General features: G+C 33.8%; 2 protein-coding genes across 3 annotated transcripts in view; one reads left to right on the forward strand and one right to left on the reverse strand.

Annotated features, from left to right (window-relative positions):
• Nucleotides 1-182: 182 nt before the first annotated feature.
• Nucleotides 183-8856, reverse strand: LOC117105345 (neurexin-4-like). Of its 2 annotated transcripts, none has more exons than XM_033246469.1 (7): nt 8772-8856; nt 4552-4605; nt 2940-3122; nt 2457-2611; nt 2152-2266; nt 1424-1603; nt 183-985 (listed from the first exon to the last, which is right to left on the reverse strand). In XM_033246469.1, exons 2-7 carry the CDS (start codon nt 4601-4603, stop codon nt 711-713), a joined length of 960 nt encoding a protein of 319 aa, XP_033102360.1. In that variant the 5' UTR covers nt 4604-4605; nt 8772-8856; the 3' UTR covers nt 183-710. The 2 variants fall into 2 exon arrangements, with proteins under 2 accessions (XP_033102360.1, XP_033102359.1); XM_033246468.1 differs by lacking the exon at nt 8772-8856 and adding an exon at nt 6405-6462.
• A 3629-nt stretch (nt 8857-12485) lies between these two features.
• The window catches only part of LOC117105215, an 11056-nt gene continuing 10202 nt past the window's right edge, over nt 12486-13339 (forward strand). The window contains exon 1 of the mRNA XM_033246288.1: nt 12486-12596. The gene's annotated coding sequence lies outside the window, so the exon portion shown is untranslated. The remainder of the gene's footprint in view (nt 12597-13339) is intronic.

Genomic DNA, 13339 nt, shown 5'->3' on the forward strand with positions numbered 1-13339 from the left:
TTTACATTATACATGGTATAATAGGATAATGAGCCGTCTGCGTCGATATAATAAAAATGAAAAACAGATGTATAATCCATAATTTATATTTTCATATATTTATGAAATTTGAAGCCTAAACGGTAAGAAAAGAAGTCTGCGATTGTGAAAAAATCGCTCCAACCAGGATTCGAATCCGGGCCTTTTTTATATCTGCAGATGCCGGTAAATAACTGGGCCACTGAAACTTTCGTTGGAAGTTCTGAATCCGATTGGAGGCAATTGATTTCACATTCTACAGTATGCGGATACAACAATAAGATTTGACATACACACACATGAAATAATATCATATTAAACTATTGTTAATTGAATTTCTTTCATTTGTGAGTACAGTAATATTAGCAATAAAAATATTACCATTATAATTTTACATTTGCGAGTACAGTAATATTTAGCAACAAAATAACAGTCTAATAGTAATTTACACTTGTTTTCATAATATTAATAACTAAGAAATATTCTTAGCACGTTCACTAAAGATAATTAATTTGATAAAATAAGCAAAATAAATTGGGTGTGTGATGGTTGACTATACGCAAAGGATTAGGTAGGCCATAATACAAATTTTGGCCTAACAATTATTATGGTATATCATTAAATTTCTTATTTGACTTATTTTTAAGTATTCAAAATGTTTGCAACCTCTATTCACGAAATACTGAAATCATTTATTTCAAAATGTGAATGTATTCAAAATGTTTGCAACCCATATTTATCGTGAGTTGACTGTCAGGAACCTCTCTCGCTGATTGGTAATTCAAAGTGCACGTCATCGCTGCGTTGCTATCGTTACTAGCGAGGACGCTGAACGATTGGCACAACTTGTGTTGCTTACAGAAGCTGAGACATTTGATGATAGACATAGCACTATACGTCGTAAGAATTTGTCCAGATAGGCAAACGTTGCCGTAGAATTGCATTATTCCAAATCGACCTGTCAAGCCTGCAAACAAGTAATGTTAACTTACACTTTGTACCATTAAAAAATCATAAAACGACAATAATAATGATATTATTTACTTAATAATAATATTAAAGATTAATATTTCTATTATATTGGGAGTAAATAAAGGAGATAGGGACTTATTTTTCCTTATAATATATAGCATCATAATTAATATAATTATCATTATCATTATTGTTCAAATTAATATTATTATTTATATCTGTAACGGTAACATTATATCACATCACCATCTCTATCACTATAATAATAATGACCATCATCACCATCATCATCATCATCATCATTACATCATCATCGTCATCCTCATTCTTATTATTATCATCATCATCATCTCCATCACCATTTCTCACTATAAAAAATATCCTTAATATCGTCAATATCATAATCAACATCATTATCATTATTATGGTTTACCTGCACATTCCAATGGTCCAATCGTGCTGGTACCGTATTCACTGGGCGAACCCGTGTCCCCCAACTGTAGCCTAATGACCGGTAGGGTAGCGATATCATCGATATAACCATCGTCAAGTCTTTGGACACCATCGTTTTCATTACAATTACAGTTGTTTATAGTATGAGCATAGCAATCACCTTCAACAAAACATATTCGGAAAGACTTGAATGTCTATATTCTCATAGCTCTTGCAGTTCTATATTCTTTGATGATAGCAACCGATTCATGCTCTGGCAGCAAGTCAGTCGATGTCTTTCAACCGTTTTAATATAAACATTCTTTTACCAGGTAATACCTCATAATACACGGTAAGCCTTTTAACATTATTATTATCAGTAAATTTTTAGTAAAATCGTTATTTACTACAAAACAAATCCCAAAGCACAGATCATTAAATACATCAAACATTGCTTAACCACAAAAGACATAAGATCACCTAGATTCAGTGATAAAATATCCGAAAGTATATATTTTAATGTTAAGATTAAAAAAGATAATATTATAAAGTAAAATATTTTTTTGTATATAATGCCACTTTTTCAACTTACGAACATTTTAGCCTTTTAACATATTTACCGTAAATTCAAAGACAGGTAGAGAGGTACTGCCTGATGATAGAACAGGACTCACTTATTATTTTTTTTATTAAAAGACTAATGATAAATGTAAATATATGAAAACGTACCTCTATATCCACACATGCAACCGACATACCCCGTTGGAGACCCCCAGTTAAGCATCTCAGAGCCATCACGTGACACCCAGTAGCCATCGGACAGTATGGAATTCACGCATTCATACTTAAAAATGGAATAAGATAATTTTTATACAATTGAGCCATAAACAAGTTACCAATTCAGAATAAAATTCAAAATATTCAAATGCGCTGTTGATAGGTCTATATTAGATATTTCGATATTAAAGATGTGAGTTTTAAGTTTATACTTCAAAACCACGTTGATGATTCAGTAATATTTCGTAACTTTTTACCTTCATGTACTGTCGGCAAGTCGTTGATGACGTCATGAGTGCTACGATCTGATCAATGGACATTGCGTATGTAATATCGTGGATAAAAGAACCTCTCTCTTCGTACCCCGAAACATGTTCTACCAGGTTGCATGTCGGTGTTATAATTGTTCTGCCTGGTCGGGTGATAGGTATGAATAATTAGAAATATAAACATTGACATGAAATAATATTAGAAATAATATTATCAATTATATTTTCAAAAAACATCATCTGGTTTTAAGTGTGGTATATTAGTGATTTGTTTTTTATTCTTAATTTTAGAACAAATATATATTCTTTGATGTATCAAATAGAAATTACTAGTACTATACAGTACTTTACTTTTTTTAAACTAATTTTAATATTTAATAATGTTCGTAGTAGTAGCAATAGCATGCAGTATTAGCAGTATAGTAGTAACAGCAGCCCGGGTATTAGTAATGGCAATATTGTTGTGGCTACCTGAAAAGCTACTGCCTGTCGTTTCACATTCCACCATGAAAGGGTCAACACCTTGATATTCTCCATCCGGATCAATAACAAAACTCGTTCTATCACTTTTAAATCCATAGATGCGAAGCTCTTCACAGTTTCGTATGACATGATGAACTTCAGTAGAGAGAGTGGGAATAGAAATCAGGAGCGCTGGCGATAAGATGCATACAAAGGTATAGTTAATTGCATGAGATGAACCTATTTTTATAGACTTTATTAATGTATTGTCTATAGACAATAGATTGACATATCCAGGATCGGGAATAACATGGAGATCTGTGTCAAGGTATGAAGTCAGAGGTGTATTCACATCAAAAATCTTTCAGAACTTTGAAGTTTGATTTTTATAATATATATATTTGAAAGTTTCCCCAACCGGGACCTTCTGCATTACAGCAAGACGATTAATAGCTTATCTCTCTACGCGTAACATTATAATTATGCATAATGTGATTTACGATTTATTGCAAATTGTGTAGTAATTATGTATTATAGCGTTAATAAATGAAGTTCAATAGAATTCAGTCTCTCTTGTGAATAAGTAGAAACTGGGAGCAGTCGTATTATGGTAGAATCCAGCACAATCCTTTGCTTGGCTTATTGAGAGAGACTTGCGATATCCCGAGGCGCACCATGGAAGTGTGGGCGTACATAATATTTATAACACGTGTAAATAAGTGGAAACGCAATTAATAATTGATTACCATTATTGATCAACTAAATGAAGTACATATCTAACTTGTGTTATTAGAGTAAATAGAACTAACATAATAATTCTTAATCTTAAAGTCATTATTGGAAAGCAAAAAAAAAAAACAAAAAAAAAAACAAAAAAAAAAACAGGGGTTTAGGCCTACAGTATAAACTAGCCCACACATTTCTAAAGACGTCAAAGATAAACCAGTAATAAGCGTGGTTTGTGAACTTCTATTCAGCATGAATAATTCATTATTATTCTTTCATTATTAATGTCTGACAAGCTTGGCATTGGAACATCAGAGCAGAGAATTTCTAGATGAAACCAGTATTTTATATCCCAAATAAACAATGTTTTATGATTTAAATTTTCTGATTTATTTTTAAATTAAAAATGATTTTAATCGATATTTATTGAAATTTGTGAGATTGTGTATTTGTGTAAGTGATGTTGCTTAAATTGTTGATTTGGTTGTACTTTTGATGATTTAAAATGTTTGATTCTGACGTCTATTTCTCCCCCTGAGTAGCCCTGGATTAAACATTTTTAAAAATAACAATTAATAGATAAATGTTAATTTTTTTAAAGAATTTATAATGCTTACTTGGGTTTAAACTGTTTTAATTAAATTGTGAAAACACCTTCTACATCAATTAAATAATTATTTGTCAATATATATTTAATAAATATGTATGTAGTATATCTTGAAATAACTTAATCTGGATCAAACACTTATTAATTATATTTTTCAATTTCTTATTAAAGACCTCACTAGACGTATGTCTTCGACCTATTGTTAGCTAGATTCTAGAGTCAAATTATTTACTTTAGTAAGTCTTCGACATATCATTATAACCAACAAAAACAAATACAAAATTTTACCTATAACCAAACATTGGCCAAAAAACCTTGCAATTATTTTAAAGAGCATCATATCTGAAAAGACAGAATGTTTAAGTCACAATTTGAGATAACTAATGCTCATGTAGACAATGCGACCGGAGACATACAGATGCCTTCGATTGTTCATTTAAAGAAGGCTGGATATTAGACAGTTCATTACTATAACTTGTACAGTATAACAATCCGATATTCATGATTTCTTTATTATCAATAGGATTCTGATTGCACAAGCTACAATAAGAAACATTATCTTTTGAATGAGTGAATCCCTCTAGCACAATTTGAACTATTGTACACCTTAACTGCTGAATTGAGTGCATTTCGCTGGACTTGGACGATAAAAAAGAGCTTGGTCGTTTTGGCGGTCTTACACCAGACTTCTAGTACGTGTCTGAAACCTGTCTTGGGAGGACCATCCCACCAAAGCCCAAATCTACAATGACATCCGGCCTACCTCAACTGCACAGAGGAGGGTCCGCTTTACCCAATACTTCAGAGATAAAGACTAGATAATATCCGACATACACTCTGGAGACGTTCATGTACGTCCAAATAGAAGAAGCACGCTACAATTGGTAGCTATAATTTGTACGTTAGCACTGTTGAAATTTCATTTGGCTCAAACAATTACAAGTCCAATAAATAATAATAATAATATGTCGCTCTTAAATAGCGCTTCATGCACAATGCCTCTAATAGGTAGGCCTATACAGATATAACGAGATGTCAATCATTATTCCTTAGGGCAAATAATAATATACACAATACACACAATACAATACGAATACTCAACCGTATTGTAAGTGTTTTTATTACCTTATCTAAATAGCCAAGGCTTTATTGTGGCAATCTAAACCTAATTTTATGAATAATCTTTGAAGTCTTACTGAAAGAATAACGGACAACGGCCATTGTACTGCAAATTGCAAAATCAGTGCATCATAGCAGCCTGGGGTAAAGAGTAATTGCAAGCGGTGCACAAAAGACACAAAAGAAAGATATAGTAATCATTGTAAATACAGAAAATTAAACTTTTCGTAACCCGTTGCCCGGGTTACTGATTTCCTTTTTTATTATTTAACATAGAAACCACATTCAGAAATAAATATTAAAAATGATAGTGAATTTAAAACAGATTACGGATTGAGCACCATCCTTAAATTGAAAACATGTTTTAATTATATAAATAATACGATGAGAAATATATTTTTTTGAAACGCTATATGATCACGTGATAACATATCATATAGCACTAAAATGCTGATTACTTTATATTCTAATATTATTTATATCACTTACATAGCGCCTTTTCTTTGCAGATACAAAGCGCTTCATTCTTTTCCCTTGCCATTGGGTCCACATGCTTTAAGTGTTTCTGCTGGTAAACCGCGCAGGAGCAGACAACCCCACCAGATACCCATGTATACTCCTGGTTGGAGAGAAGCAAGGACACACGCAAAATGGTCAACGAGGGATTGAAACCCCGACCTCGAGGTTGGGAAACCAAACCGTTCCGCCACGCCTAACCGCTTCTACAATTGTTGAGTTGTTAATCATCAAGCATGTATGAAAATATATGTATATGAAAGTAAGTGACAGTGGCGCAATAACTCGTTCCGCGGTCCGCAAGAAGGTCCCCTCTCCTAGAGTACTGCCTCTGACATCGACAGCAGGACATATATTATATCCACTGGCGGACTAAAGGGAGGAGCTTCCCCCTCTCTAAAATTGTCATTTTTTTAAATGGAGATAGATTTAATGATATTTAAATTTTAAGTCTGTGAGTGCCATTTCCGGCCATCTAGCAGTGCCATAACCATAAATTGTCTTACCTGAGCCCCAACCATTCGACCTGGGGTGGTGTACAGCCTCCATTGTGGAAGTCCCCCCTTGGATCCTCTCTATTTCAAATACCTGTATCCGGGTAAGTGCCAGTTTAAATAAATACTAAGTACAAGTACATATAAGTACAAAAGATTGCGTTTAAATATACAGGCCTGTAGGCAAGGGAGGGGCGCAGAAATTGCGAACGCACTTGAATTTTACTTGCCAGTTTTTTAATCGTTAATCTTTATTAACTATGTTACAAAATTGTTTGGAAATCGATCAGCTCCGGTAGGCTAATTGCTTGATCCATGATTGTGAACAAAACGTTATGTAAACAATGTCGGTCTACATGTAATTGTCTAAAACGTTACATATCAGGTCCCAAATGATTGGAAATATAAAAATAAATATAAATTTTCACGAATTATGGGTTTCAGAAATGGTGTTACTTTGTCGGAGTTTCCAAGGGAAACCCCCTGCGCCCCGGGGTGCAGACGGCCCCCAGGCTAATTCTTGCCTGCTCGCAAACACCCCACCCCCACCCATTAAAAATCCTGCTTTCTGGTCTGTATATATTTTTACTTGTAATGAAATGCTTAGGATAATGGTATAATAAATGATAGTGAGATAACAAGGTCATGTGAAGACGTATTCGAATTTCAAATAGGCCTAGTAAACAAAAGATGAGTCTTCTTGTAATTGTAATTGTAATGGGAAGAAATATAATGATAAAATAATAATAATTTGTAGTAAAACAAATAATTAAATGAATAATTTTTAGTTCAGTTAAACGACCATTGATGTTGCAATGTAAACCAATCCAACTAAAACAGTATGCAAAACAACGCGTATGAGATTTATGAACAATTATTTTTACACGAGAGATGTCATTTTGAAGGCTAAACCAATTTCCATACTGACATATTTTGAGAGAAAGAGAGTAAATGAATGAGAATATATCGTGTTTGAAACTGATTTAAATTTTCATGAATAATTTTAAATTGTTGTTTCCGCAAGTAAAAATAGGTTGGTATCATTTGAATCTAGATAGATTTTGTTTTAGAAATGATAATGTAGTAAATTGCCCGCACCGTTGTATCATCTAATCAAACTAATGTGAACGTTTATTCAAACCAATTTTTGTCCCAATAAAAACAGTAGTTTTCAAAACAAATTTTGATTTTTTTTTATCGTATTAGTTTATCTATGTGTCTATGTCGTCAGACCCATTAACATGATTCTTAGGTTTCCTGAAGTAACTATTCTGTAATCAGTGAGGCTGAAGCATCAGTGGCGTCACTCTCTGGCGCTGACAAAGGAGAGGGCGGAGCGCTAGCCCCCCGCCCCCACCGGCAATAGGGGCCATTGTAGTTTTAAACAATATAATATGAACTATAATACTGTACCATAGTTTCATTCAAATAACAGCTGAGTTCTGATGTTTGACATTTGTTTCTGATTTTGTGATCAATCTGTTTTGCATTGTATAGGCCTATACGTTATTAAAACAAGGACTTTTAACTGTTACAGTAACAGTTAAAAGTCTTTGATTAAAACATGTTTTGTTTTTCACTAAAATATTCTCTGTATGGATAACACCTACATAGAGTACATAGGCCTATATATATTGTAGGCATATAGGCCTACCAGTTTCGAAAGTTGGCCTATGTAATCTGTGTTCGTTTTGCCATAAAATTGTGTGAAATATTTCATCAGTCATGGACCATTCTCTGATAACGCAATTAACAGTTTATAAATGCCATAAGCTCTGACCGCGAGGGGCATTCATCAAAAGGACCACGACCGGGGCCCTGTGCGGCCCCCAGTGTCTGTTTAATTGCTACGCTCGCAAACTTAACACTTATCCAGAAATTTTACACTGTGGCCTAACATAGTTGACTTGTACAATATTGTATAGCCAACATTTTTTTTTTCCATTTTAAAAAAAAATTAGAGGGCGGGTGGAGGGGGAAATTGGTTCCTATTTGAATCCGCCTATGGTTAGGTTTAACAAAGGGATCGCTCGAAAGTGGTTTCGGTATTAGGGTTTTTACGTGGGATGATTGTGTCTTTCATTATTTATTTTCGATGTTTTTTTTTTAAACCTTTAATGGACTATTTGAGGCACCCCAAGTATTTTTTCCAAAGTCATGAATGGGCCATTGTTCAAAACCTTGCTTTGGCATTTAGCGCAATACAAATACCAGCGACTATTGAATAATTAACCGATTCAGTATACCATTAATACAGTTATTACATACGGTAATGGTTAATTGATACAAACAAATGCCAGTGAATTTCTGCCACCATCGTGATTTTTCCCCTGTTCACATCAGTTCATAGTAAAAATAAATTAATGAAAGTTAACTCACCTCACAACGTGGTGAATCTCCTAGCTACCACTTTCTTCACAGTCTGCAACCAAATTGAACGGTTACAAATTATTTTCGCGTTTAACTGGATTTCACTCATAATTGCGTACTTGATTGTAAACATCAATATAACGTCATCAATAGACGGGCTTGCGTTCTGTGGTACACTATTTTTATCATTGGTTATGCACTTTTTTATACAGTAGTAAAATTCATCATCATCACATCACCAGGCAAAATAAAGCGTCAACAAATTTCTCATGATCTCTTATTAACGATTTTCGTTAACATAGAGATCTAGTTAATACTGTACATATGATGTAAAATTAATCATCATTGATCGTATGTTTCTTTGTTGTTTATGTACTTTTGTTGACATGAGAAAAACAAATTTCATACAATAAACCTATCTTGTATCTAATATGAATCGCTGCGATAGAAATATAACAACATAATTGTCTTCGATTTATCTACTTTACCAACTTCATGAGCCGAAAACCAATTTATCTTTACACACTTTTTATCATACTTGTATAATAAAGGCACGCACTCGAGTCGTGTATTACAGTTAATTCAGATGTTTGTGGACAGAAAACACCGACCGGAATCTTGTTATAAAATAAGATGTTATCTGCCTGTAAAGTGGTCTTTCGTTAAAATCTGGTCATTTATGCAGTTAAATTCTACAATTTCCAGGAATATTCTTGACTTCCTTAGGAACGTGATGGGGACCACCCCTTAAAATAGTTGGGGTACGTGTCGCCTGTCACCCCCGTCCATGCTATTCACCAGAAGACAAGGCATTATACAGGCATTATACAGTAATTCGGCACCAAATTCTGAATTTACGTGATTTCCAACATTTTTTTTATATGAAGGGAGTAGAATAGTAGGCCTATTTCAAATAAATCAATTATCAGTCATTATTATACTTTTTAAAATATCAACAATTATTTTACATTATTTGCAAATAAATTTGTTTTATTGTATTAGCTATAAAATTTTAATTGGTGTTTTTAGGTAAGAAAATATAATAATAGGCCTATTCCTATATAGGGCCTATTGATGTAAGATCACATACTTTTTTTTCGACTCCTGAGTCTCAGCTGGGTCGGCACAAACTGGGCAGGCCTCACTATTTGTCAATTAATCGTACCTATCATTGTATTTAAAATTAAAATTGAATTATTGTTGTAGATCCATCTACCCTGAAATTAAATATTACAGAGGTTATAATATCTAACAAACAATTACAATTTCCGTGTTTACATTCTGGGACGTGACGTACGTACGAACTTGCGTACGTACGTACGTGTGTTGCGTAAATGAGTACGCGCAGACTGTTGAAGGTATGTTAACCAATCAAAAGCGTCAGCGTCAGCGCAAATCAAATTAAAGCGCTTCGTAACCAAGGCACAGCACACACATCCTAGGCAGGGCGTATAAGCCCAGTGAAATAGTTCAGTTTTCTTTGCTATAAAAATCACCTTTCCCGTGGGTATATTTTGGTAAACTTTTTGTATGTTGTAGATATAAAATTTAACTATATATATTCATAAAAAAAACGTTTTGTTGCAATTATTTCCAACTTTGGTGCTTCAAATCCGTATTTCTGGTGGATTATTATACCAGCGTTCTGTAACAATAACATTGTTTATTGTACCACAATGATGTCAATGACTGGCATGGTATATGCAGGGTATATGTATTATAAATTATATAAACTAATTGTTATAAACAACATTATACAATCCTATACTATAATAACGAATCCTTTATATATTTATGAATGCCATAATGCTATTTAATCTTAATTTTGTTCTTATGCCCCAATTACTATTTTATATACAATATGTATGACTATTATGTATCGGATTCTTCTTCTCAATAAGAGTTTCAATGAATATTGCTTTTTAAACTGGCATTTTATTAATGATTTGTTACAACTCCTTGAAAATAACAGTGAACTACCATATAACTGAGCAATTACAGCAGATGTTTACAAATTAATTCCACTACATGTTAATCCAAAGATTACAACCTTATCGTTTATGTATTGTAATTTTCATTTTTCCTTTGTACCGGTATGTGTTTTCTTGACGCCCGACCACGCCCACTTTGTTCTCTTCGGGGACATCTTCCCCCTAGTCGGGGATATCGCACACCCTCCCCCCCGGTCGGGGACGTCCCGCCGTCGGGCAAATCCTGGCGCCACCCCTGCTCATAAATCACACAAGGGAGGAGAGAGGGAAGAAAGGTGATGATAATTAATACCGGTATACAGTCTACGCCTATAATGTTAAACATGTAGTAGTCGGTACCAACACCATTAAATTCAAGTGAAAATTTAAACAACCGACAAATATTAGATATTATTTTAATTTTGTGATAATAAAATGAAATTAGCGGTGTAAAAATATTTCGAGGAGCAATTTTTTCCAACTTGCCAGTATGTATTTTAAAGTTGCATTATCTCTAAATAAGTAACATTTTATTAACAAGAATATATAAAATATCACAATCAAATTGTAGCATAATTCTATAACTATTTCACAAAAATACATAATAAAGGTGATGATCGATAAAATGCAATATTGATTTCAAGGTCATGTTCAAATCGTTAGCAATCAGAATCAATGTGTGCATGCAAAAGAACGAGTAGGCCTATTCGTATGGATAAGCAACGTAGACCTAATAAATGACGTTTATTATCTCTATAAAATTTCGATATATTTGGCAATACACTATTACTAATAGAAGGGAATTGAAGTCATCTGAAATAATCATTGTATTAATGGTAATCAATTATGTTTATAGCAGGGAGTTGTTATTTATAAGAACTCCCTGTTTATAGTGAATTGATCAACAAAATCTGGATAATGGGTTATTTTATAATTTAACCATCACCATCCTACATCCATCTACTGTATTCACGTTGCCACCTTTCATTTTACTATCTAGTTATTTGGAGAGCGAGCTTGTTGGGGGAGAGTTTGTTAGAAGGGGAGTTTGTAATAGTGGGGGGGGGGTGTGCAAGTTTGTAGGGGAGAATTTGTACGTTGGGTGTATTTGTAAGAGGCGAGATGGTACTGTAAAGGGACAAGATGACGATGATAATTTCAGTGATGGCGATCATGATTATACTCATCTTTTCACAGGCCTAATAGGCTACATCTGCCGGTACTGTGCATAACCTCTTTAATAGTCTAAAGTATACTCGCACAATGTTCTATATAGCTACTTTATTAATATGATAGTACTAACATGTCGATTATACACATATAAATTGGCTGCCAGGGCTTGCGGTCAGGGAGCATGGACAAAAATCCCGGAATAATCAGTGGCATTATTTGGTATATAGGGGCCTAGATTAATTTGAAAGGTTTCTATATCAGCAATTCTGCCAGAGAGCGAAACGGTGTTTTAAGCTGTTTAGCCGCACACCGTTAATATCAGCCTACAATTGGCTCGCGACGTAACGACAACAATGAAATGTATTGGGAATTTCCAGATACATGGAATTCCCAACAAATGTTTGAATACTATTTTTAAGCATGCAATTTTAAAGAAAAATGAACAGTAAAAAAGTTGTAATAAACAATGAGAGCCTACTATAATTTTACCTCATAATTGTAAATAAATAACATAATTTTGAATATGACTCATAGATATCTTTATTTGTATAATGCTCTAGTAAAGACGGAAATTGGCGTTATCGTAGTTGCAGACGTCACACCCTGGGATCATTCGATTCACAGTTTCTTCTTTCCGATATTCGATACTTTTCTGATAACTTTTATAATTAAAATTTGTTTTCAATCGAAGGTAGGTATCAATAACGTTCAAAATAAACCAGGTTTTATTCAGCCTGTTAGAACATTTGTCATGGCTTCACCTACAGTATGTACGCCTATCGAAATGCATAAAGGCTCAGGGGCGGATCCAGCCCGGTAAGAAAGAGGGGGCGTGAATGTCCGAACTAAGTGAGAGTCTCAGGAAAGAGTCCCTGGTAAGGGTGAAAGGGAAGATTCTCCCTTAAACCTCTAGTACCTTCATTAATTTGAGTTGATATTTGCTTGATTTTTAATATTTAGCATGGTAATTTTCTGATAAGCTTTACAAAACATTTTTTACAAAAAAAATAGAGGGGGCGTACGCCCCTTACTCCCCTCTCTAAATCCGCCACTGAAGGCTGGCCCCAAATGTGTTTGCATTGCAAATGCAATATCTATTAATGGGTTTCTTTAATGTTGATAGTGCACTATCCAGTAGAAATTCACGACAGCTACTGTATATGAATATTTATACACACTACAAAATCTCATTAACTAAAAAATGGAATCTTTATTAATAGTAATCACAGAATGCAAGAGAGTGCATATCATATAGATATTTTAAGCATTCTTAAAATATGCAATAGTTGGGTTGTATATTGCTGAAAATATCCAGAATAGTATATGTGATTAATATACAGACTTCTTTTTATAACAGCAATCAACGTCAATTGTGATCAAAGCAGGGAATTTACCCGTTACCGTGGCAACATACACCTGCAACATATATATAAA

This window comes from Anneissia japonica, unplaced genomic scaffold (assembly GCF_011630105.1).
Source record: "Anneissia japonica isolate Jap-2015-1 unplaced genomic scaffold, ASM1163010v1 scaffold287726_len2788222_cov184, whole genome shotgun sequence".
Lineage (NCBI taxonomy): Eukaryota > Metazoa > Echinodermata > Crinoidea > Comatulida > Comatulidae > Anneissia > Anneissia japonica.